The sequence below is a fragment of the Acomys minous genome (assembly GCF_964271855.1).
Source record: "Acomys minous genome assembly, chromosome: 14".
NCBI lineage: Eukaryota > Metazoa > Chordata > Mammalia > Rodentia > Muridae > Acomys > Acomys minous.
In genome coordinates, this window is record NC_140496.1 from 41958249 (window position 1) to 41985174 (window position 26926).

Here is a 26926-nt window from a genome sequence, read left to right on the forward strand (position 1 = left end):
TGGCTAATTTTAAAGCTGTCAAGTGAGACACTTCAACACATGACCCCGGTGGAACAGGGTGACTTTGGTTTATCTGGATGCCCCAAACCAATTTTAAAAGGGCGCTATTGGGAATGTGTGACGAGAACTGGCCTTTCCTTCGATGTGACAGGCGTGGCTACGCCTTTAAAACTCGTGTGTTAGCTACATACACACACACACACACACACACACCACACCACACCACACATATATGAATGAATTGTTTCCCGTACGCCGAGGCGCTGAGGGGGAAGTTAAAGGAGATGAAATGAATTGGTGAACGCGTTGACAAAATCTAGTTAGGGGTGAACGTGTTGATAAAATCTAGTTAGGGGTGTAATACGCTCTTTGGAAACCTCACACACTCACACCCACGTGCTGTTTTCCACCTCCGCCCCGGGAGTACCACCCCAGGAGCATTCCAGGCCGGCCTCCTTCCCTCAGGCCTCAGGCGCACCGAAAGTTCCTTACGAACGCCGCACGGAGCTGCCTTCCACTCCGCGGCCGCTCGCGCGTCGCCCACCGGCATCAGGGAACGCGGCCACCTGCCGCTCACCGGCGCCCATCGCCCAACCGCCCCCCCCCCCCGGCCCGGCCCCTGGGGGCGTGGCCTGTGCGGCGACGTCATGGCGCTGCGCCGGGTCAAAGTTCAGCCCCGCCCTCCCTCCCCGCGCCGTCTCCTCGGCCTGCGCCTCCTCCTCCGCCGCCGCCGCCGCCGCCGCCGCTGCCGCTCGTGGTCCGGGTCGCGCTCCTTCCGCTCCGCCGCCTGCTCGCGAGTGCTGCCCGGCAGGTCGCCATGGCGAACGTGGCCGACACGAAGCTGTACGACATCCTGGGCGTCCCTCCCGGCGCCAGCGAGAACGAGCTGAAGAAGGTACTGGAGCGAGCCGGCGGGCGGGCGGGGCGAGGGCGCGGGGCCTGCGCGGTCGGGGCGGCCTGAGCCGGGCTGAGGCGGCAGCGGCGGCGGCGGGGGCGCAGTCGGCTCGGCTGACCTTGGGGCCTCCGCCCGCCGGCCCCTGCGCAGCCGCGGCCCGCCAGCTCGGCGCCCCAGGCCACCCGGAAAAACAGGTCGGACCGCGGTGGCCGCGCCGCCGGGCCGGGGAGGAGCTGACCGCCGGCGCCGGTGTGTGGGGCCGAGAGCCGCAGTCTCCATCGCGGAAGCTCCTCCCTCGCCCGGCAGCCGGAGCGGCGTGGGTCTGTTTGGAGGCATTGTTCAGCGGGCAGAGCTAAAATACCGGGTGGCCGCTTCAAGGATGAGTCGTGTGTCCCCAGCCTGACACCTGAGTGTGCACTTCCCCTAAAGAAAAAGACGGGTCTCCTTGTTGTCCTCTGTAGGGGTTCAAAAAAAAAATCACCCCGGGACTTGAAAGCCTTTAAGGTACTAATAACGTCCCGCAGCGTTTTCTCTCGCTGTCGGTGTCTCCAACCTGAATTCGTAAACGGAGAGAAATAAGAATGTCCCGTCGTAAGCGGTGGGGACTGGTGGAAGTCCAAAGAAAAAACTAGACTTCCTGTTACCCTACCGGAAATGGTAGGCTGTGTTATATAATTCATGAGTCTGTGAGGACTTAACATGGTGCATGCCCAGATCACTTAGTTGGGAGTGCGAGGCTTCACTTGCACCTAGGACCCCAGTCAGCCGACCATGTGCTGATGAAACACCACTTAGGACCATGGGGGCGGGGGTGTTAGAGGGCAGGCAGGAGCCGGCGTGGGCAGGGATGGATACAAAGTATCCTTTGCTTAATTGGTAAAGTGCAGTCACTTTATTGGGCATTTGTTTGGTTATTGTGGTCTTATTGGTCTGGTTTCTGGCCATCAAAGACATTTGATAATAATGAAAAAAGGAATGATGTCTCAGTATCTTTCTTTCGTGTAGATATGGGAGGTTTGGCGGTTTGGTTTGATTTTTTTTTTTTTTTTTTTGAGACAGGTTTCTCTATGTAGCCTTGACTGTCCTGGACTCCATTTGTAGACCAGGCTGGCCTCGAACTCACAGCGATCCGCCTGGCTCTGCCTCCCTGAGTGCTGGGATTACACACGTGTGCCACCACAACTGGCTTGTAGTTTTGGGGTTTTTTTTTTTCTTCATCTTTTTCGACAATGATTATGAGTATGTAATTAGGAAGTAAGCATTATTGAGATGGAAAATGTCGAACAGCTCTGAGTAAGTGACATTTTTGGAAGGCTGTAAAGGCTGTAACTTTAGAACATTGCTTCTTATAAAAGTGAATTTCTTAAATTGTTAGATGTGTATAACGTTTTCAAAATCTTTTTTGAAGGCATACAGAAAGTTAGCCAAAGAATACCATCCTGATAAGAATCCAAACGCTGGAGACAAAGTAAGTTATTTGAAGTTTTATTCTTGGGATTTTAGTTTTAAACTAAAATTTAAAATAAACCACCCTCCCAGAAACAAGGAAGGATGTAAGAAAAAGTCTTTTTATGCCTACAGAGCGAAATTTTTGTTATTTTAATTTATTTGAAGATGCCATAATGAAACCTAACGCTTGTAATAGTCTTTAAAAATAAGAAAAATTATAGCTGCTGAGATAGCTCAATATTACAAGTCTTTGCCGCATGAGCTTGATCCACAGTGGAAGGAAAGTCGTCCTTTGACCTCCATGCTCCCACACTCACATCATACAGATATAGCAGTGGTGGTCTTTCTCACATCCTCGCACTTAAAAGCCCAACTGTTTCTTACTTTTTCTTTACAGTTTAAAGAAATAAGTTTTGCCTATGAAGTATTGTCAAATCCAGAGAAGCGGGAGCTGTATGACAGATATGGAGAACAAGGTCTCCGGGAAGGTAGCGGCGGAGGTGGTGGCATGGATGACATTTTCTCACATATTTTTGGTGGAGGATTGTTTGGCTTCATGGGCAATCAGAGTAGAAGTCGGAACGGCAGAAGAAGAGGCGAGGACATGATGCATCCGCTGAAGTGAGTGTCTGAAGGGAAGGTGCCTCTCCAAATGGTGGCATTTAGAGTGCAGTCACTATAGGGTACTTGTCATTTATTTAAAATCCTCAACTGTTTTCTCACTAAGTGACTAAGTAAATTAATTGAATGTATTTTGCTTTAGATCTTAAAGAATGAAGGGTGCTCTAGAAATCTAGGTCAGTTGGTAAAGTGCGTAGCTCACACACAATTCTGGATTTGACCCCGGGCACTGCATAAACCAGGTTTTGTGTTACCTATAGTTATAGCACTGGAGAGTTGAAGGCAAGAGGATCAGTAGTTCAAGGTCATATGTATACACACTCAGCTGAATGGCTAGTTTGAGGCTAACCTGGGCTACATTAAGCCTGGCTCAACACAACAACCAAGACCTTAATGGTCGATGTTTACTGAAGTTTTTTTTTCATTAGTTGTTGAGGTTGTTATATGATTGAAATTTCAAGTGTGAAGATTATATTCTTTGAAGTATTTAAATCCAGGCTTAAAAGGAACAGTTGTTTGCTTAGATTATTTACATGGTAAAGTCCCTCACGACTTGATCCTCAATGCTAACTCTAAGTTAGTTTCCATGGAGCCGACTGGCCTCCAACCTGGCATAACCTGCCAACATGAACGGGGTGGACCTTAATTTTGGACTAAGACTCCACAGTTTCTCTGTGATCTGAAAACAGCCATTTCATTTTGTTTTGTAAAATTTTTTTCTTAATAATGGTTTTAGTAACATGCTAGAGACTGAATTGAGAGTAGGAGAGAGGTGGGGGGAGGAAGGACAAGGCCTCATGAAGCCAAGGCTGATGATGATTTCCTGGTCCTTCATCCACCTTAGAAGTGCTGGGATTATTGCAGTGTATGGTCATGCCTGGCTCTCAGTTGTCTATTTTAAGTATTTCAGTTGTGGATTTTATTGTTACTTTGAGGGGGGAGTGCTTGCCTCAGTGCGCACATGAAGGTCAGAGGACAGATTGGAACTGACGGCGTTGGTTCCATCATGTGGGTTTCAGGGATTGAACTCAGGGAGGCAGGTTTGGTGGTAATGCCATTATCTACAGCAATCTTACCAGTCCAGTTTTTTGTTGTTTGTTTAGATTTATCTGTCTGATTTTATTTATATAAGAGTTTTGCTTGCATGATTGTATGTCTGTACGCCACACAAGTGCCTGGTGCCCAAGGAGGTAAGAGTGTGTCAGGCCCCCTAGAACTAGAGTTAGAGATGGTAGTGAGCTGCCCTGTGGGTGAAAATGAAACTGCATCCACTGCAAGAGTAAGTTCTCAGCCCCACCATATCTGCTTTGTATGCAAGGGCTGGGTGGGCATTGAACCCAGATATTAGTGTTTGAGCTGCAGGCACATTACCAACTGCTCTGTCTTCAGAGCACGCCCACCTCAGCCCAGTGCACGCCTTCTTTTATTTTAAACTGCAGCTTGTTAGGTTGTCCAGGCTGGTCTACAACACACAATATCCTCATTCCTGAGTACTAGAGCACAGGTGCCTACTAACATATTCTTTTGAGTAGCTTTATAATTCCATTTCATAATGATTAATCACTCGTCTTTTATGTGATGGACAGGGAGGGGGGGTCTGTATATAATAATATTGTTGTTGTGCATTTCCTTGTATGCAGTTTTACCTTCCGTGGCTTTATTTCTTTTTTGAGATAGTCTCACACTGTAGCCAAGGCTGACCTTGCTTCATCGCAGCCCAACTGCTTCAGCCTCTCAAGTGTTGTGATTACAGATGTAAGGCACTGTCCCTGACTTGGCAGCCATGGGGTTTGGGTTGGTTGGCTATTTATTTATTATGTGTATTGGTGTTTTGCCTGCATGTGTGAGGGTGTCAGTTTCCTTAGAACAGGAGTAACAGGCAGTTGTACGCTGCTGTATGGCTGCTGGGAATTGAACCTGGGTCCTCTGGAGTAGCAGCCAGTGCTTTTAACCCCTGAGCCATCTCTCCAGCCCTAACATCCATGTTTTGAAGCTGAGAAAAATATCTAATTGCTTTATAAAGGGATTTTGCCAGTTTAACCCTCACTGGAGAGTGGCAATATTGTCAAATCATTGTTTACAGCTTTCCTTTCCTGGTCTTGTAAGACTTAAGATGTAGATCAATATATCATTATTTGGATGTGATGGTGTGTTGTTGATAATTTTTCATTCATAAATGGTTTTTAACATTTTTATTTTGCACACATGCGTGCAAATAAGGGAGAGAGTATGGAAATCAGAGGACAACTTATAAGGTTGGTTCTCTTCCAACATGATCAAACTTAGGTCACCATTAAGTGCCTTTATTTGCTGAGCCATCTTGCCCACCTGGAACTCACAGCAATCCACTTGCCTCTGCCTCCCAGGTTCTGGGATTAAAAGTGTGTGCTACCACGCCCAGCTGTAAGTGTTGCTTTTATTACTGCCTGTGCTATATGAAAGTTTAAGCTTAAAAGAACAATTTGGTGAGATTAAACACCACAAAATAGTGTAGGTGCCTTAGAGAGCGACTTTGAACTATTTCTTTGTTCCTTTACCTGAATTCAAGGGTTTTAAAAGTAGTAAGGAAGGCTTAAAGACTGGCTGTCTGTAGATGAGTGACAACACCTATTAGCCTGTGTGAGTGAGACCCTAGGTTCGCCCTCAGTTCTGGGGGGCGCAGGGGAAGAGTTCAAAACAAAAGAATAGCCAGGTCAGGTGCTTCACACCTTTAATCCTAGCCCTTGGGACAAAGAGGCACTGAGACAAGCAGATCTCTTAAAGTTCGAGGCCAGCCTGGTCCACACAGCCAGAACTACATAGTGAAACTCTTGTCTAAAAACAAAACAAAAAACCAGACTAATTAAAAAGTGTTATTAAATCTGTAATACAAGTGGGTTGTATTGGTGAATAATTTTTAGACTGTTTTCTTTCTCTTGTGCTTTCCCCTCCACATGAACTCTCTTCCTAACAAGTCCCTCCTACTTTACTGTCATTTCCTCCCCCTGCGTGAGTTCCCTGGGTGAACAGAAGTGATGGGTTATATACTTGAGCAAGGTCGCTGAGAATGAGTCCCTCCCCTTAGCAGCCATTAACTAACAGCTCTTCAGGGAGGGCTGGAGCTGTTTTGGTTTTTGAGATTAGTTTGGAAATTGATCTTGTATCTGAAATATGCTTTACATGTGAGTAAAATTGTTTTATCAGTTATGTGTGTAGTTTGTATATTTTTTTAAAACTGGGTCTTTCTTTTTTTGGGGGGGGGTTTCGATACAAGGTTTCTCTGTGTAGCCTTGGCTGTCCTGGACTTGCTTTGTAGACCAGGCTGGCCTAGAACTCACAGCGATCCACTTGCCTCTGCCTCCTGTGTGCTGGGATTAAAGGTGTGTGCCACCACGCCCGGCTCGAAACTGGGTCTTTCTATTTAACATTGTTTGGCCTAGAATTTGCTATAGAAAACGTTGGCTTTGGACTTTGGAAGTCTTCCTGTCTCGGTATAAAGATTGTAAGTGTGTAGTGCCATACTTAGCAAACAGTTCTTTTATTTTAAAGAAGCATTTATTAGTTTTTAAACGTGTATGGATGGTTTTTGTTTAGTTGGTTGGTTTTTCTTTCTTTCTTTTTTTATTTCTCCAGACAGGGTTTCTCTGTGTAGCCTTGGCTGTCCTAGACTTGCTTTGTAGACCAGGGTGGCCTCAAACTCTCAGTGATCTGCCTGCCTCTGCCTCCCGAGTGCTATGATCAAAGCCATGCATCACCACACCCGGCTGTATGGATTTTTTGCCTGCATGTATGTCTGTGTCATGAGTAGTGAGTGCCCATGGAGGCCAAAAAGTGTGGAGTCCTCAGGAATTAGAGTTACAGACAGTTGTTAACCACTCCCCCAATGTGCGTACTTAGTTTTTCTGTACCACTTTTATGAGGTATTATGGATATGTAAAATATTGTATACTTTTGATTTATGCAAACAATTTTGGTGCTTTTTGAGTTAGATACTTTGAAGGCATGTTAAAAGTTGTTCGAGGCCACCATGTCAACATTCATTGTGAACACCAAGGTGCCCCCTGCCCCTCCATGTCAGAGTGCCTCCTCTTGAGGCTCACCTAGCAGCTGTTACAGGCCACCCCCAAGCTGACCCAGTACATCATAGTGCTTTTGGCTGGTTTTATAGCAAGCCCAGACTACAGCATGAACTTGCCCGGCCAGGTCTGGAATGCTGCCGTCTCCACTTGAGTGCTGGCCTGGCTTACCCACGCTGCCATTCTGGAGCTTTGCTGCACATAGTATTCTGTGCTTATCCACCCATAGTGATGCCCGTCTCCTAACCACAAGAAATAAATGGTTTAGAGGGGGAAAAGAGAGTTGTTGAGATCTATAGTAGTATGGTTTTTAATTTTTTAAATTTATTTTATATGTATGACAAGCTGCATACATGTCTGGGCACCACGTGTGTACCTTGTATCTTCAGAGATAAGCAGAGTCAGATCTCCTGGAACTGGAGTTACTGACTGTTGTGATCTTCCATGTGGGTGCTGGGAATTGAACCCAGGTCCTCTGGAAGAGCAACCAGTGCTCTTAACCCCTGAGCCATCTCTGCAATCCCCTAAGTGCCTATCTTAAGCTATAATACACATTTGTGCCATAGTGTGCCCTCCCCCCAGTGAAGCTCTGACTCCAGAATCAGCGCTTCCACGGCCTTGCTCAAGCTATTTAGCTTTTCTGTGCTGTAGTTTTATCACATAAAATTGGGTGATAGCAGCAGTTAGTAGCTAGGGATATAGCTTAGTTGCTAGAGTGTTTGTCTGGCACAAAGGAGTTCCTGGGTTCTCTCTCTGCCACATAAAACTGGGCAAGATGATATGTGCCTGTACTAGTACTTTGGGGCCGAGAGGCAGAGAGGAAGGGGAATCCATAAGTCCAGGGTCATTTTTGGCTGCATTTTGAGTTTGAAGCCAGTGTGAACCACAAACTCCTGTGTTTGGAGTCATCAGTGCACAAATTGCAGCAAGTAGTTGGCGCAAGAATTTACTACTTTTTCCTGGTGGTGGTGGCACACCAGCGTTAGGAGGCAGAAGCAAGCAGATCTCTGCTAGAGAGTGAGTTCTAGGGCAGTCGGGGCTACACAGGGAAACCCTGTCTCAAAAAGAGAAAGTAAGGATTTATTTTTGTAATTTCCTCTGTGTGTGCCTGAGAAGACCAGAGGTATTGGATCCCCTAGAGCTGTAGTTACAGGTGGTTCCACTGTGGAGCTAGGAACTGAACTTTTGTCCCATGAATAGCAGTATTAACACCATGTGTATTGTCAATATTCATAGTTATTCTTAAGTTTTTTTTTTTTGTTGTTAAAAAAAAAAATAAGAGTGAAACTTGCTTTGTAAGCTGTTTATATCTTTTAATAACACTGGCAGCACTTAGTTGACCCCGGTTCTTTCCTCCACAGAGTATCTTTAGAAGACCTGTATAATGGCAAGACAACCAAACTACAGCTTAGCAAGAATGTGCTCTGCAGTGCGTGCAGTGGGTAAGTGTGCTGCTGCTTGTGCAGCACCTCTCTGCTTTTTGAGTGGCATGCTTAAAACTTATATCAGGGAAACCATTTTCCTGATTTAAGTTAAGAAGCAGTCAAGCATTTTCTGATACTTCTAAAGGTCAATTTAAATAATTATTACTGGGAAGTGAAAAGCGCAATTCATACTTTCTAATGACTATAATGGTTTGTAGACAAAAATGTGATTTATACTTTTGCTTTAGGCAAGGTGGAAAGTCTGGAGCTGTTCAGAAATGTAGTGCCTGCCGGGGCCGAGGTGTGCGCATTATGATCAGACAGCTGGCTCCGGGAATGGTGCAGCAGATGCAGTCTGTGTGCTCTGACTGCAATGGAGAAGGTAAACTGCCGCTGTTTTCTCTGCTTTTGTATTAGAATATGTTGGGAACATAGAAGTTGGAAACATCTACAGTTCCTAAAAATAAGCTTATACTCATTTTATTTACACAATGAAGATCTAATAGTTGAAAATTATGCTGTTGCTGTTTGGTCCTAGTGTGTCTAACTTAATGCTGACCTTGAACTGAATATTCAAGGATGATCTTGAATGCCTAGTCTGCCTTCACTCTTGAGTGTTGAGATGCTGTGCCAATCCAGCTAGAAATTAATCTTTATCACTTAACTATTGGACTCTGGGGTATTCTGAAAAGTCCTAATCAAGTTCTGAATCTGTTTTTAATAGTTTGGTTTTTAATTGAAGTTACTTTAATCAAGGGAAGGAGAGATGTGGCTAGTGTAACTAAGAAATTAAGTTTTTAATTAGATTAATTTATGTGGTAGAATTTTGCCTCACTAACACTGGAGAGAAAACCCAAGTCCTTGAGTGTGCTTGGCACGTAGTGAACTGTATCCTCCAGTCCTTATTCTGAAGAGTTACTGCTACCTATGCCTACTCTACCCTGATGCTGGGGCTAAACTAAGATTCTTACCACTGAGCCATGTGCGCACGTGTGCCCCCCCACCCCCCAGTCCTTTGCTAATGGTTATTAGTATAGTTGTAGAACTCCCCTTTCCAAATTGTTCTCAGAAATGATGAGGTATTTTAAGAAAGTATATATTGGGCCGAGGTGACAGTGTAGTTGCTATAGTGCCTGCCTTCTAGCATTAGGGCCTAGCCACGGGTACAGTCCTAGAAACCAATGTTAAGAAAAACCACTTAAGGGTCCCCGTGCTAAGGAGAGCCGTTAGTCCCAGGGGCTCACTGGCCAGCCACCCTAATCTACTAAAACTCCGTTAGTGAAAGGTTCTGTTGTAAAAAGCAGGGGGAAGACAGCTAAGACATGACACTTGAGGTTGTCTCTGTCTCCAGCTTCATCCTGTATTCCCCCCTGAGGTGTCTCTGTATTTTACCTTGTTAAAATTGCTAGCTTCACTATCAAGAAACCAAGGTCTGGAGCTGGAGAGATGGCTCAGAGGTTAAGAGCACTGATGCTCTTCCAGAGGTCCTGAGTTCAATTCCCAGCAACCACATGGTAGCTCACAACCACCTACAATGAGATGCGGTACCCTCTTCTGGTGTTCATGTGTATGTAGGTAGAACACTGTATGCATAATTTAAAAAAAAAAACAGTCGGGCTGGAGAGATGGCTCAGCGCTTAAGAACACTGTCTGTTCTTCCAGAGATCCTGAGTTCAATTCCCAGCAACCACATGGTAGCTCATGATCATCTGTAATGTAATGTTATGTAATGTAATGGGATTTGATGCCTTCTTCTGTTATATATGCAAATAGAACACTGAAATTTTTTTAAAAAGAATGCTTTAAAATAAAAAGCAATCAAAGTCAGCTGAAACCTAACAGTTGAGTTGAACAAGGCATAATCCTCTATACCCTGCAGGAACATAGTGAGTTTCAGGCCTGCCTGAGCAACATAATAACATCCTTTCCTTAAAAACAAGTATACTGTTGCTCATTGATTAGGAAACCTTGTTTTTTTGTTTTGTTCTGTTTTTACACTGTTATAAACATCTGGAGTTTTAGTTCATTATAGTGTAAGCAAATATTAGAGGAGACTATCTGCAAAAGAAAACTGTTACTTTAAACTTACTTTAAACTTAGTACAGAAGTGTTCAGTGTCAGCTAAACACTCAGACAGCTCGAGTTGGTTTTGAGAACTTTCAATAATAGTCAAACTACATAAAAGCAGCATTGGGGGGTTGGAGAGAGCCCTCAGAGGTTAAGATGACTATCTATTCTTCTAAAGTTCCCAAGTTCAATTCCCAGCAACTACATGATTGATGGCTCACAACCATCGATCATGAGATCTGGTGCCCTCTTCTGGTATGCAGGCACACATGCAGGCAGAATACTGTATAAATAATAAATCTCTTTTTAAAAAGCGGGATTGGGGATAGGAGGGGCAGCTCAGTGGTAGAGGCAGTGTTTTGCCTATGCAAAGACCTGGGTCTGATCCTCAGCTAATAAACTGAGGTACCAGCTTTACAGTTGGTAGCTGGCCATCATGAATATTTAAAGATTGAATATAGATCAGTAGCAAGCTCTTGGGTTCAGTAATTCCTACTGGAAAGAAAAAAATTAGCATTTTACTTGGACTCTCTCTGTCCAGTGGTAACCTATTTGAGGCTAGAGCTGAAACCCTTTGCAGAAGTATTTGTAGAATCTGCAGCATCTGACTCAAGGAACTAAGGAAATGTCAAGAGCTGGTTTACCCTGTAACTGTGGATAACCGGCCCTTCGGGTGACCTTTAGTAACACAGAAGTTTTTCGCTCGTGGTAGCTTTAGCCAGTGGTGCCCAAATTATATCTTTTTGAATAAAAGGCATTTCAAGACTCAACTTAATACTGGGATGCTCTTTCTTACTGGAATTGTAAATAACCTCTCTTTGCAGGGGAGGTCATTAATGAGAAAGATCGCTGTAAAAAATGTGAAGGGAAGAAAGTGATTAAAGAAGTCAAGATTCTTGAAGTTCATGTAGACAAAGGCATGAAACATGGACAGAGAATTACATTCACTGGGGAAGCAGACCAGGCCCCCGGAGTGGAACCTGGAGATATTGTTCTTTTGCTTCAGGAAAAAGAACATGAGGTAATTTCCTATGGATTTGTTCACTTTTTCCCCTTTTTGTTTTATTCAGAATGTATCTTGCTTGTGAGAAACAGGATGGATTTGTTTGGATGCCTTGTGAAACTGAACACAAATTGAAGTTGTGGTGGGAGCATGGCCGAGTTCATTTTCTTAGCCCTGACCGTTCTGTAGATGAGCACTGTGCCCTTAAATAGTCCTGTTGTCTCTGCACCTCATTTTCCTTTCAGTGAAACAGAGCCATTGTATTAGCTAGTGTTAGAGCATGTAGAGCTCCTTGGAAGCACAGTGGTGGGTGCAGTCTTCACTCCTCCAAGCACTACTGTGTTGATTAATCTTACTATCCTACTGGGTAGCCAGCCAAGTCTTCTGAGGTCAGGAGTTTGGTTTTTAAAGTACTCCATTTGATTGGTGTGACGGGAGCAAGGGCTTAGTCATGTCACAGTGTGTCTCAAAGGACAGCTTCTTGGCATCAGTTCTTCCACAGTGGATACTGGGGGTCCAACTTAGGTTGTCAGTCTTTTGTGGCAAGCACTTTAACCCTCTGAGCTGTCTCGCTGGCTCTAGAGATTTAAAACATTTTAGTTTTGAGTGGAATGTGTGTTGGTTATGTTCTAGGGAAAATGAACTTATCTAGCTGTGGGGTCTGTTGTGTGCTATTTTGATTATACCACTGAACATATTTTTTAAATCACTCCCCTTACCTCTTTTTTTTTGTCTGTTTGGTTGGTTGGTGTGTTCCCTCCACCCCACCCTTCCTCCCTGCTCCCCGAGACAGGGTTTCTCTGTGTAGCCTTGACTATCCTGGACTCACTTTGTAGACCAGGCTGGACTCGAACTCACAGGGATCCGCCTGCTTCTGCCTCCCAAGTGCTGGGATTAAAGGTGTGTGCCACCACCGCCCGACCCCCTTACCTCTTTTTATTTACTTTTTTCCTGTTTCATACCCTAGTGTTGCTGCTAGTTTAATGGTACGGCCTAATAAATGTTTATTAGAATTATAATTATTATGGCAGCATTCGTTATCCCGCTTACACAATCAATAAAAACACAGACACCTGATACATTTTAGAATAGCCTTAGCACCTGAGGCAAGGCAGATACTAAGCCCTAAGCTACCTTCCACTATATCCCAGCCTCTATCCTATGCCATCTGCTTCTAATAATTTCTGTTTCAGGCTACCTCCCATCCTTAATCCCAAAATGCTTGCTAAGCTTCTTCATCTGGGCCATTTCTTTCTTGGTGGTACTTCAGAGTTTCTCCTTTTGGTACAAGTAGCTTTTTGCTATCCCATGGCGATCCTCTTCATCTTCCCAAGATCCCTTTCTCCAAAAGCCCACAAACTTCGGCCACACCCACCCCATTCCACCATGCTCAGGCTAAGGCCTTTTAAATCTGCCAGTGAGGAATAATTTCTTAGGCAAAGTTAAACAGCAGTACTTGGGGTGAGGGGTCAAGCAACTAACAAGTACAAGGCACCAGACCATATTCTAGCAATTCCCCTTTTCAATCTAAGCGAAAAAAGGGCTGTTTTACATATAATAGCATGCAGTAAAAACAATTATAAAATAGGTATTATAAAAACCAATATGTAAGATTCACATAAATACTGTCTAGATCAAAGGTATTTGGTGCCGGGCCTGATGGCACGTATGCCTGTAACCCCAGCACTCGGGAGGCAGAGGCAGGTGAGTCTATGTGAGTTCCAGGCCAGCCTGGTCTACAAAGCAAGTTGGACAGTCAAGGCTACACAGAGAAACCCTGTCTTGAAAAGCCTAAAAAATAAAAAGGTATTCACAACCTTGAAAATATTACCTGTTCTATTTTACGTCTAAAGTTTCATACCCACATTAATTTCTATCATACCTTGTATCCAAGAGCCTAAAAGCATTTATCTAGACCTTAATGCCTAGGCTGACCTCAAACTTGCCATCCTTCTTTCTCTGCCCTGTACCTCCATGCTTGGTTCCCCTATACTTTTTAATGCCTTAGTGGCACATGTCTATAATCCCAGCACTTAGGGGACTAAGACAGGAGAACAAGTTTGAGATTATCCAGGGCTGTATAGAAAGACTCTTCATCAAACAAAATTAATGGCCTACACAAAGTATCTTGTCAACTTTTGTTCTTAAAGAATGTTATTGGGAACTGCTTATAATAAAGAACCCTTTTAAGGAGGTGCATGGTTCTTACATGTAAAAACATTTGACACATGGTTCTGGTTTATACTTGATGAGGCTTATTCAAGAGATCTCTAAAAGTTCACATTTACTATTTATCTTATCTATTTATTTATTTTACACAGACTTAATTCACTTTATTTTTGTCATATAAAACCCTATGTAGCCGGGCATGGTGGTGCATGCCTTTAATCCCAGCACTAGGGAGGCAGAGGCAGGCGGATCTCCAAGTTCAAGGCCAGCCTGGTCTACAGAGTGAGGCCAGGATAGCAACGGTTACACAGAGAAACCTTGTCCCTGGGGTGGGGTGGGGTGGGGGGGAATCCTATGTGCTAGCCACCGGTGGCTCCTGATAGACTTAGAGAACATGGTTTCCTTCCAGAGATCATGGTTCAGGTGCCTGTCTTAGAGATGGCAACAGAGGTGGCCTTGGCAAGGTTGACCTTGGCAGTGCAGCCTCTGGCTGCTGTGTAGCAAGTCATCAGTATCAGCAGCAGGTTCTTGGGCACAAGAGCAGAGACGATGCTAGTGCCTCTTGGGGCAGGGATAGGACACAGAGTCACAGGTCCCATCATTTTGCTTAGAGTAGTGTGGGCTTTCTAATCTTGATTCTGGTCTACAAGCCACATCAAGTCTGCTTTAAGAGCCAGGCGTGGTGGCACGCCTTTAATCCCAGCACTCAAGAGGCAGAGGCAGGCGGATCTCTGTGTGTTAGAAGCCAGCCTGGTCTACCTAGCAAGTCCAGGACAGCCAGGGTTGCACAGAGAAACCCCGTCTCAAAAAACAAAAAGATGCTTTTTGGGGGCTAGAGAGATGGCTTTGTGGTTAAGAGCACTTGATGTGCTTATAGAAGACCCTGATTCAGTTCCCAGCACCCACAGAGTAGATCACAACTTCCTAGAACTCATTTCCAGAGGGCCAGGTGCTCTCTTCTGATCTCCATGGCCACTTGCATACATGTGGTGCACATACATATACACATAGGTGCACGTGCACACACGTTAATGTATTGGGGTTTTCTAGAGGAACAGAACTTATGGGGGGGAGTGTGTGTGTGTGTGTGTGTGTGTGTGTGTGTGTGTGTGTGTGTGTGTGTTATATGTATTATATTATAAAGGAGATTTATTAGAAAGGCTTACAGGCTGTGGTCCAGCAAGGCCAATAATGGTCTACCAACGGAAAGTCCAAGAATCTAGTAGTTAGTTGTTAGTTCATGAGGCTGGATGTCTGAGCTGGTCTTCAGTACACACTAGAATCCTGAAGAAGTAGGCTCTAATGCCAGGGAAAGAATGAAGTTCCCAGTGACAGTGAGAGCAAACAGGCAATGAGAGAGCAAGCTTTCTTCTTCATGTCCTTTATATAGGGCTTCTAGCAGAAGGTGTGGTCCAGATTAAAGATGGATCTTTCTACCTCAAAAGATCTGAACTAAAGGTACATCTTACTGTTTCAGAGATGGAGATAAGAAGTGGGTCTTCCCATTTCAAATGATTTAAGTTAATTTTAAAAAAAAATCCCTCACAGGTGGTGTGCCCAGTGATTTGGGTTTTAGTCATTCCAAATGTGGCCAAGTTGATAACCAAGAATAGCCATTACAACATAAAAGAGATAGTTGCTACGTAAAATGTAATAGTCTCAGATTCTTTGATGGGCAGTGAGAAGAAGTAGATCCCTGGGACCTGCTCGCCATGGCCTTGATGGGCAGCCCAGCTGGGTTACAGGGATCCGCTCCTTGTGTTAGGCCTCGCCTCCATGTGCTCCACAACCAAGGCAAGGCTGAATCCTCCGGTAGCCACTGTGCCCTTCCAAGCCTTGGTCCACTCACCATTTGGTATTTTCCCAAGGAAGAAGCTGGATTTTTTTTTTTTTTAAAGTAAAATCACTTCAAAATTACAATAGAGAACAAGGCCATATTGAAAAGCACATTCTAGAATTTGATTTATTCTCAAAAAATTGTGACCGGACTGCCCTTTCTGATGTATTAGTCAGATCTCATGAAGAAGGGTGTGTTGCTGGATATTCTCCGGTATTGCATCTTTGAGATGGCTGGAAATTTATTGTTTCTAGAATTATGCTTTAAGGTCTTTCTTTTTTGTTTGTTTGGTTTTTGTTTTTGTTTTTGTTTTTCAACACAGGATTTCTCTGTGTAGCCCTAGCTGTCCTAAACTCTTAACTCAAAAGGCCAGCCTGCCTCTGCCTCCTGAGTGCTGGGGTTACAGTGCTTTAAGGTCTTAAAGGATAAAATATTTATTATTTTTTTAATGATACCTGGGTCTTGTAGGTATTAGAAAATGCTCTGTCTCTGACCACATCTCCAAGCCCTAAATTTTGTTATTCTTTGAAGATTCTTATTTGATGCCATTTTAGTTGCTTCCCATCTATTCAGTATAACTATGTAGAATACCTACAAGACAAGAAGTGAACCGCTAAAAAGATGGCCGCGTTGAAAGGTGGTAAAGTGTAGATTAGACAATCGTGCTGTGTGGTATGGATACCACTAGGGTATCCTGAATTGCAAATACCTTTAACGCCAGCATTAGGGATTAGCATTGTTGACAGCAGTTGGAGTACACAGAATTGCCAACTGATCGATCACTGATTGCTTAGGCTAGAAAGTAGTGAAGGGTAGAAGTTAGAGCACCAGTTCTGGTTTCATTGTGACCAGGGCAGTGTTGTGCGCCACGGGTGAGGTTTAGACGGCTGGGTTTACTCACTTCACCCGAAGAGACCTGCTGTAGTTTGAACTAGAACGTAGGGCTCAAGAAAAGCAGTGCATGTTTTTGGCCTTTTGCCCCTCACTCCAAATAACTATCTGAAGAACTTGAGACTATAGTCAGGTTGCATGGATGCAGTGGCTGAAACTATGTAACTTCTGAAAGTTTTACTATGTGGTGCTTCATTAATCTTTTCACAAGTTGTCTGACAGTAGAAAGAGGAGCAAAGTTAGACATTTATCTGTTTAAATGTTAGCATCAAATTATCAAGTCGCCCCCTCTCCCAAGTAACAGCAACCACCCTGGTATTGTTTTAATTGTAGTTACTCTGAATTGAGTACCTCAATACAAAAGTATGGTGTTACTTCTTGCTACTTCTGTGGCATTAAGAAAAGTGGTAAAAATCGTTCTTGGAATATTGGTGTCCTAAAACATGGGCTTTTTTAGTACACATAGCATTTTTCAACAGCATTGAAGCATGCTGCTTCTTTACAGTCTGATGATCATGTTACAAAGGACCCTGAGTAAATGTGCATAACTAATCTGTAATCTTTGGTTCTCCCACGTGGACACTTGAGTGTCACATCAGAATCCCTCAGAGGGCTTAGTAAATTATTACTAAATTACTCAGTTGCTGGGCCAGAAATGTGTTTGCTAACAAGTTCCCCATACTGTTGAAGCTGATATTCTAAAGCCATGGTTAAAAGAATTGATTTTATGGGTAAATTTAGAAGAGTCATTTAGGAAAAGAATAAATGTTTCAGGTGTCTTATGAGCCAGCCAAAATGTTGTTCAGAGATATTTCTGGGTTTTGCATCTTAGACTTATGGAACCAGTAAGAGAGCACCAACTGAATGGAGGAGGAAGGACATTTCTACTCTTTGCCAAAATAGAAGTAGGAAGTGAACTTGCAAGTCAGCTTCTTCTTAAACCCTTGGAGCACTAGCTGTTAATAAAGAAATGGGAGGCAGTGCTGGAGGGCTAGCTCAGTGGATCAGAGCACTGGCTGAGCTAACATGAGGACCTGAGTTCAGATTCCAGCCTAAGAAATTGCCATGGCCACGTGTGTCCCTCTAACATGTGGGTGACAGAGATAGAGGATTGCTGGGTCTTAATGCCCACCGTCCTTGCTCTGGGGTCAGTGAGAATGATAGAGCAGGACATCCAAAGTCTTTTCTGCCTTTCCATGCCTGTGTGCACACACATCTGTATATATCATGCTGGCAGAAGAGCCCATCTGAAGACACGGGAAGATGGAAGGAATATCCATGGGCAGAGATTTCCCAGAAATTTAGGTGTTATTTCTTTACGTGGTTCTTCCTAAAGGTTGCTGTGTCTCTTCTTTTGGCATTGCAGGGTCAGTTAGCATACAAATGGGATTAAAATGAAATTAGAGGTAATCTGGCAGCCGCTTTGGTCCAGCCAGTTTCTATTAGCCTATTGTGGACTATAGACATCAAAAATTAGCCTGGGGTAGAAACTAAGCTTGCTTGCTTAGTACTCAGGGTAACCAAGATACTTCTGTTTGCTTGTTTGGTTTGGTTTGGTTTTTTTCAGACAGTGTTTCTATGTTGCCCTGGCTGTCCTGGAACTCACTGTGTGGACCAGGCTATCCTTGAGCTCAGATATCCTCCTGGCTCCAGCACACTTTTTGTTATTTCAACTTTTAAATTTTGTTTCAAAATTTAAGTATAGGTTTGGCAAGTTCTAAGTAAAAATTACAAGTTGAACATTTTGGAATTGGAATCCATTCCCCCACCCCACCCCCCGAAATTGAAGCTCAGGACACTCTTAGCACTGCTCAACCTTTGTGATGTTGATAGGAAAGCACAGCTCTCACCTCCAAGGGCACAAGACTTTATTCCGGAGCTAAATGAATGACCATAGCCTGTCCATGAAGTCAGGTTACAGCAAAGTCCATGCTCCAGTATAGAAGTTAGAAGTAGTAACCAAACAAAGAAAGTCACAAATCAAGGCACTTTCCAAACATATCAGTGGAAAGTAGGCCTTCAAGAGAGTACAGAAATCTCAGCTATACGCTGATACCTTTTAGCCTTGGGTTGGTAGAAACTGCATCCCAAAGGTCTTATCTCTTAAGACGCAAGATATTAGGTCTGACACCATGGTAAGCAGGTGGCTGAGTGGTGACTAAAGATAGCTGGAGACAAACCATTATCATCAGGCTCTGGACAGGCCCTGTTGGTTTTGTCTCCCTTAAGTCCCTCTGGCGGCTTCCTTCTTTCTGGAAACTTTAATTCACAGCAGTAGGTAGCCTGTAAGTTTATGCTGTAAGATTGAATAAGGCAACTTGAGCATTTACTATGTAATTTTCATTAATCAAGTTAGAATGTTTTAAGATTTTTTGGGGTTTTGTTGGGTTTTGGTTGGTTGGTTTTGGGGTTTTTTTGTTTGTTTTGTTGTTGTTGTTTTGGTTTCTTTCCTGTTGTTTTTTTTGTTTTCTTCCAGACAGGGTTTCTCTGTGTAACCTTGACTCTGTAGACCAGGCTGGCCTTGAACTCACAGAGATCCACCTGCCACTGCCTTCCCAGTGCTGGGATTAAAGGCATGCGCCACCATGCCTGGCTTTGTCTATTTTGAGAGAGGTTTTTCTTTATTACAGCCCTGGCTGTTCTGGAACTCACTCTGTAGATCAGGCTGGCCTCCATCTCCCAAGTGCTGGCATTAAAGACATATACCACCATGCCTGGCCCAGCTTTAGTTTGTTTTTTAGTTTATATTTATGTGTGTTTTTTCTGCTTGTATGTATGTGTACCACATGTGTGCCTGGTGCCCACTGGAGAGCAGGAGGAGGGCCTTGGATCCTCTGGGACTGGAATTATGGGGAGCAGTGAGCCATCATTGTGTGGGTGCTGGGAACCAAATCCTGCAAGAGCAGCAAGTACTGCTAACAGCTGATTCTCTCTCCAGCCCAAGTTTGAATTTTAAGTGAGATAAAACTTCTTTAGACATGTGTGAAATGAAGCCCTTCCTTTTCTGGCTGCACCTTATTGGTTGGGGTTTTTTTCCTTACACCTAACTTGGCCTCTTCTTGCCTCATTCCGACCATGTAGCAGACGTCTCTGACACACACTGAGAATAGCAGCAGCTTTGCTGATCAGGAGCTTGGAAATCAGGGAGAGCAGCATTTTGGCCCTTGCACTGAGTGGTAGAATTCAGATTGTGAAATTGACTTAAGGAATGTTGTACAGGATGGTATGGGTAAAATGTGTTTTGTGTGTGCTTTGCCTATAGGTGTTCCAGAGAGATGGGAATGACCTGCATATGACATATAAGATAGGACTTGTTGAAGCTTTATGTGGATTTCAGTTCACATTTAAGCATCTTGATGCTCGTCAGATTGTGGTGAAATACCCCCCTGGCAAAGTAATTGAACCAGGTAAATTTCACCTGATCCAGGTTGTCCATGTGTTGTTACAATTTGTATTTACAGTGGGTAACAGGAATATTATTGATTACCTTTCTTAGGCAAAATTCTTACCTAATTTCCTTTTTTAAAATAATAGGATGTGTTCGTGTTGTCCGAGGTGAAGGAATGCCACAATACCGTAATCCCTTTGAGAAGGGTGATCTTTACATAAAGTTTGATGTGCAGTTTCCTGAAAACAACTGGATCAACCCAGACAAGCTTTCTGTGAGTTCATCTTTTGTCCATTTTTGTTTTTTGTTTTTCAAGACAGGGTTTCTCTGTATAGTCCTTGCTGTCCTGGAGCTCTGTAGACCAGGCTGACCTCAAACTCACAGAGTTTGCCTGCCTCTGCCTCCAGAGGCCTGTACCTCCGCCATCTGTAAGCTTTTTTTTTTTTTTAACATTCCTTAAGTGGCTCTCCCTTTGGCCTCCACTCATTTCCTCCTTCTTCCCTTTGTTTTTATTATAGGGTCTCTGCCTGCACCCCAGGCTGGCCTAGAACTCATGGTAATCCTCCATCTCAGTCTTTTGAATATTGGGATTATCGATGTGATCAACTGCTCCTAGCTCTTTGAGACAGAATCTCCATGCTGGCCTTTTTTTTTTTTTAAGTGTTTGCATGATTGGTGTTTTTTCTGGTTGCTCTGAAGGTGATGTTGGCTGATAGGTTTATGGGGCCAACAAGGTGATTGAATATATATGGCTAAAGAAGACTGGGTGAGAGTCTTTGAAGTCTCTGGAGAACAGATCCCTCAGCCAGCATCATGCTGTTTTGTTGGGTTTTTGTTTTTGTTCTGTTTTTTGCTTTTGGTTTTGGTTTTTCGAGACAAGGTCTGTCTGTATTAGCCTTGGCTCTCCTGGCTGGCCTCGAACTCCCAGCGATCCACCTGCCTCTGCCTCCCTCGTGCTGGGATTAAAGGCGTGCACCACCACGCCCAGCATTCTATTTCAAAGTACAGTGGAACATTTCAGCAGTGAAGTTTTCTAGTGTTTAAATATGGATATTTATTTTGTGTTAGTGTCAGCTACATAGTGAGAAGACCCTGTCTGAAAAGTGTGTATGTGTGTGTATATCTGTGTGTATACACATCTCCTGTTCTTGCTTCATGAAGGAATTAGAAGATCTCCTGCCATCTAGACCAGAAGTTCCTAATATAATTGGAGAGACAGAAGAAGTGGAGCTTCAGGAATTTGATAGCACTCGAGGCTCTGGAGGAAGTCAAAGGCGGGAAGCCTACAACGACAGTTCTGATGAAGAAAGCAGCAGCCATCATGGACCTGGAGTGCAGTGTGCCCATCAGTAAACCACAGGCAGCTGCACGGGTGGGTTTTCCTTCCACGTTTGCCAGATTTGCCAGCTGCCTGGAATACGCGATGTGTCCAGATGGACCGATGGACATCTGTGATCTATGTGTAACTTCTAAGATTGGTATAGTATCCACAGAATGTATAATTTAAACTAACCACGGAGCTTTACATCTTCATTTCGACTGTTCTGTAGCAGAGTAAAGCACTTGAACTAAGACTCCCTTTCACATGTGGGTTATAAGTTTCAGTCCTGGTATCTGCTTGATTTTTATCAGTTTTGTGTAGACTTTTATGTTTCATATTTTAAATTCAAATCCAGCATTGTAAAGTTTGTACAATTTGTCCTGAAGCTTTGTGTTTGGCTGCACCTGCATAAGCTGCTACAAATAGAATAAAGAATTCATAGCCTGTATCTATCATTTAGATGCATGGAAAAATGGGCTTTGCACACAGTGGGTTTGAAGCTGACTGGGAACAATGGAAAAAATTACATTAGCCATGGTTGTAAAGTTTTTTGGCTTTTTTTTAAAACCATTTTGTGAAAGGTTTCTGAAACTTGATAATAAAAAGCAGTTGGTGTAAATTATTCTGTGTCACATTTTTAGAAAGAAGAACATATTTTGAACTGTAAAGTATCCTTACACTGAAGTGTAAATCTTTGGTTCTGGATTTTAAACAGCCTTTAAAAATCCATTGGCCTGAGGCTTTTGCCTCAGATACCTGCCCGTTTTATAGTTTAGAAACACTACAGTTGGCTGAAACAGGCTTTATTCTCTTCAGTTGATGCTCTGCAGCATCAGGAGCATCCAGCTTATCTAACTCTTAGGTTACCCTGAACATTGGGATAAGCCCAGGCCTCTGTTACCCTCCTGCTCCCCACTGTTGGAAAATAAGGTAGTAGATCAATAATAAAGCCATGTTTACACAGACCTATTAAAATGCTGTTTTAAAGAAATGTTATGAAAAGTTACCTTGTTCCATGAAGTTGAAAATCTGAATTTGGGTGGGGAAGCATTGACTGTCACTATAACTCTTAGGCTGTCAAAGGTTCGCAGAGTGGCGGAAGCCACAATGAGGAGAGTTCTGGTGGTCCACGTCCCTCACCTTGATTTCAGCTACCCTAATGGGATGAAAGGATATGTTTGCGTCTTCTGATGATCAGTCTTTCGCTCCTGGGGTATTTTTAAAGCATGTCTCTTTGAGACCCAAGTGATGCCCAGGTACACACATTTTACATTTGTCAAAGGAACAACAAAGGAAAAATTCAGATTCTTCAATGTATTACATCATCTCTAAGCCTAATAGCACTTGAATTCATTTCTAGAGCTATTAGAACATGGATGGAGGGGGGGGGGAGTCCCAAAACTAATCAAGACCTGTGAGGGTTAAGTTACTGCCCTATCTACTCTACCTCCATTGTACAAAAATATCTTACAAGCCTGGGCAAGGTTCAACAGCATAACAGTTTTGTATTTGAGGCTATTTTCCCCAGAACGCTTTAAGCCTAAGTGATGCGGTGGTAATGATACCTTTGTAGCCTTTCCAATAAAGGATTAAAAACAGTTGCTCAGTAGTCTCCAGTTCTTCTAAGTGTGTGTGTGTGTGTGTGTGTGCGCGCGCGGCTGGGGGCTGAACTCAGGCCCGTTTCTACGATGACAGCTGCTTTTCCACGAGTATTCCCCAGCAACTCAGGTTTTTTGAATACAGCAAAGAAAATTTGCAAACAGGGAACTTCTGACCTGTAAGTGCTTCTAACTGAATCACTTCACAGCATAAAGTTTATCTAAGAAAATTTCCATTTCATGATTCCCATATATTAAGGTTCCAGTAGCAATCACTGGCCTCTTGATTCTAGACTTTTTCACCACTCGAAAACCCAAACAGAAACTCTAATTAGTCTTGTTTCATTCTCCAACACTTTATGCAGCCCCTCTGTTTAGATATTGCAGTGAAATATGTCTTTATTCTTGTCCATCTTAATAGTTTTGATTTTGGTTTTGTGTTTGTTTGTTTTTTGTTTTTTTGAGACTGGGTTTCTCTGTAGCCTTGACTGTCCTGGACTCACTTTGTAGACCAGGCCGGCCTTGAACTCACTGCAATCCGCCTGCCTCTGCCTCCCAAGTACTGGGATTAAAGGCGTGTACCCCCACCGCCTGCCTTAGAATTGCCTTTTTAAACCAAGTATTCAGTATATGTGTATGCCACAAGTCTTATTCGCTTCCTAGTGGACATTGGAAATATACTATTCTAACTAGCTGTGAACACAGGCAAATTGTGTGTGGAGTAAATTCATTTAAATACATACCCAGGAGTGGAATTGGGTCATGGTAACTAACCATCTAAGCAACTGACAAACAAAATGGCGGTACCTTCTTACCCTCCATCCAGCAGTGCAGAGACGGTTTCCATATGACCTACATCCTTGGCAGCACATAATGTAGGTTTCGACCTTTTCCAAATCTACTTTATTTGGGGTTCTTTAATGCTTACACCTACCCTAGATAGGAGAGGAAAGAGGTTAATGGGAACAGGAGAAGTAGACCTTTTTGGTCTCAGTTCCTGGGAGCAGTTCCCCTGGTGTAGTCAGCAGGATTTCAGCAGACCAGCAATTCAACTAAAGTTGCCGCTAAAGTGGTCTCTCTAGGAGCATCTCGAAGTGGAGTGAGGAACAACCAAACAATATCAAGACCCAAAAATCCCCGCGTCCGACTTGGGGCTCATATATGTATTAGCTCCTCTCAGAGTCTGTACTAAGGTGTTTCAGCTGGCAAAAACCAAGCCCCCGCACGAGGTGGTTCATCTTCTAGTGGATAAACATCACCTGTTCCCTCACAAGTCTGTTCCCCATCCCACACTTGGGATCAAAATATGTTTATATCTACCACATATCCCCCTTTCTATTAAAAATAATAAACTATACAATAAAAATAATTGTAATTTTCCAGTAAAAGTTTTTTTCTTTTTTTTTTTCTTTTTTTTTTTTTTTTTTGGTTTTTCAAGACAGGGTTTCCCTGTGTAGCCTTGGCTGTCCTGAACTCACTTTGTAGACCAGGCTGGCCTCGAACTCACAGCAATCCACCTGCCTCTGCCTCCCGAGTGCTGGGATTAAAGGCGTGCGCCACCACGCCCAGCATATTTGACAGTCTTGGAGAAATTATTCCACTATCTGTCCTATCCTACTGAGTCTTATGATAGTGTCCAAAGTTTTCCTAAATCACTGTATTATGATTTCCATTTACCAACCTCTAAACATGTTTTTAGCTCTTAAACTAATGCTTATAGTAATACTATGCCTATCTAGTCTTCAACCCCATCAGTGACTTAAGAAGGAAATATCTAATATGAAGGAAGTGCAGGCAAGCAACTTCCCAAAGTATAGACTGGACAGAGAGATTGACTGCCCGGACAGTCACAGGTTTTTCTCTATCATTGGGACATCCAGTCTTCAACCTGCCAGCCTGAAATATCTGACAGACTTCTGTGAAGCAGGAATTTTGAAGGACTGGCCCAGCTAGTCTGCAAAGCTGGACAGGCAATTTCTCAGTGCCATGCTTGATCACAGTTCGGACAGTCAGTCTGCTATCAGCAGTAGAGATAAGAACAGTTCCTCGGTCCAGTGGATAGTCTGCCACTCTTGTTTTTTTGATGCCCATCATCTTTATTGAAGTAGATTGGAGATGCTGCCAGGAGTAGATGTGTCTCTGTCAGAAAAGCCCTTTATTATTAAATGCCATATTCTGTAGATTTCTGAGGTGTTTGAAGACCATCTACCTATTTACTATAGTGCATAATCATATCTACCTATTCGACCTATCTATCAATCGATTAACTTACCTATCTCAGTATATCTAAATAGACAAGCATTGCTTGTTTCTAGCTATGCACTGTCTGCTTAACCTCGAAAACATACAGGAAACTAAATTAAGCTTCTTCTCTAATTAACTAAACTAGTATCTAACAAGAGTACAAATAAAATTTATAGGTGGCAAACTAGTAACTTGTATCTACAATCATCCTGAACAATTTGTAATAGCTCTCATAAGACTAGAACTTTACCTCACATTTTTAAATGAGTTGTATATGTACAATACACTAAGCAAATGTTGAGCAAAATCTACCAATATAAATATGTACAATACATAAAGCAAAAGGTGAACAAAATAATCTTAAATTTCTATTGATCTACAATACCAATGTAAAATACTTGAGGCCAATAGATTTAATAATCTACCTTTCATCCTATACTTCTGTATCCTCCCCTTTTACCATTGCCTTTTCCCTCCTTCCCCCTAACACTAGATAGGATAGAAAGATAAGAGAGAAAGAAGGATAGAGGGGAGAAAGAAAGAAATCCCTAAATGTAACCTTTACTAACTTATAACCAACCTCCCTAGACAATAACAAACATTGGTAACCCACCAAAGACACCCACCCTACCTATTGGGAATTGGGACATCGTGTTCTCAGATTTAGTTTTTGCTGTCTGGGGGTAAAAACATCTTTTGGGTACCCTTAGAAAAATAAGATATTGACCAGGGGCTGAAAAAGCTAGCTGTTATCTGTTTTGTTTTTTTTTTTGTCCAGTCTTTTTGGGATCAATCTTTTGAGCTAGCCCTTTTACAGTTGATACACATGCAAATTCTTGAGGAAACAGTAGCTAAGGCAGTCTTTGAGGTCGAATCACTTGGGCTACTTGCTTTATCTTCATCATTATTTGGTTTTTTGCTCTGAAAATCAGCAAACTTTAAAAAATATTAGTATAGGTACATTTCTATATATATATGTGGAATATGCAAGCTGTACAAATTATCTAAAAATAAATGTCTGGCCTATTTTTAAGCATGTATAAGACATCAACTTTACATGTCTGTTTGAGCTGTAATATCCATGCTGTATGACGGAATTGTGTGTCATAGGACCAGGCAGCCCTGAAGATTCCCTTGCTAAACGAACACATTCATGTTTCAGGTAGTAGGAGGTGTTCCCTGGTCAGATCTAACCTTTATAAGTTTTTTGGTAACCATATTTTTTCACGCCCTGTAGATACATAAACATAACCATGTCCCCATCTCTTTTTATAAATTTGGAATCTCAATACCTGTGAAGGTCTGTGTTTGGGCCATGGGCACAGCTTGTGATGTTCTTGATTACACATATCAATACCTTCCCCAGGAGCATCTACCATCTCACCCCAAATTTCATCATTGTCTGTCTCTGTGATTGCAGGAATATTAATTTGAGTACCCCATTGTTGTAAAAGACCCTTCCCCATAAATTTACGGGTATGTCAGCCTCATAGGGTCTCAGCTTCCCTGTTTGCCCTTCTGGTCCCACACACTCAATCCATCGTACACTTTGTCCTATTTTGAGATAATTTACCAATTCCTATAAATTATGTATTAACCTTACGAAGTGGCCAGATGCATATCTGGATTCCAATACTTTTGAGAAAGGATCGTGACATCTGAAATACCATTCATTTGTACCAATAATTTAGGTCTCTGATCACTAACCACTGTTTGCCAGAACACATGTCTTCCAGTACTCCAAAATACACCTGTTCTTTCTACTGGAGTGGCTTTGCCCTTGATGTAAGGCAACAGTAACAGCTGAGCAATTCTATCCCCTACATTAATTTGCATCTCCTTCTTTACATATGCCATGATTTTAATTTCTTCCTTACAATCCCCATCTATAATACTGGGATGCACTATAAAGCCTTGAGAAGTTAATCCCCTTCTTCCTAAGATTATTCCGACTGTCCCTGAAG

The 26926-nt window shown here is 43.0% G+C and overlaps 1 protein-coding gene across 1 annotated transcript; it reads left to right on the forward strand.

Annotated features, from left to right (window-relative positions):
- The first annotated feature begins 365 nt into the window (after positions 1 to 365).
- On the forward strand, positions 366 to 22718 carry DNAJA2 (DnaJ heat shock protein family (Hsp40) member A2). The gene is made up of 9 exons (XM_084756019.1): positions 366 to 895; positions 2304 to 2363; positions 2742 to 2965; positions 8382 to 8462; positions 8693 to 8826; positions 11336 to 11532; positions 19674 to 19818; positions 19946 to 20073; positions 20961 to 22718. The coding sequence occupies exons 1-9, from the start codon at positions 818 to 820 to the stop codon at positions 21150 to 21152; spliced, it is 1239 nt and encodes a 412-aa protein (XP_084612145.1). The 5' UTR covers positions 366 to 817; the 3' UTR covers positions 21153 to 22718.
- Positions 22719 to 26926: the final 4208 nt, after the last annotated feature.

Bases quoted from the DNA above. Each gene is read 5' to 3' on its own strand.
- DNAJA2 (XM_084756019.1), top strand. From the start codon at position 818: ATGGCGAACGTGGCCGACACGAAGCTGTACGACATCCTGGGCGTCCCT. The intron at 2,966-8,381 runs GTGAGTGTCTGA...TTTCCTCCACAG, and splicing joins GACATGATGCATCCGCTGAA to AGTATCTTTAGAAGACCTGT. The intron at 8,463-8,692 runs GTAAGTGTGCTG...CTTTTGCTTTAG, and splicing joins CTCTGCAGTGCGTGCAGTGG to GCAAGGTGGAAAGTCTGGAG.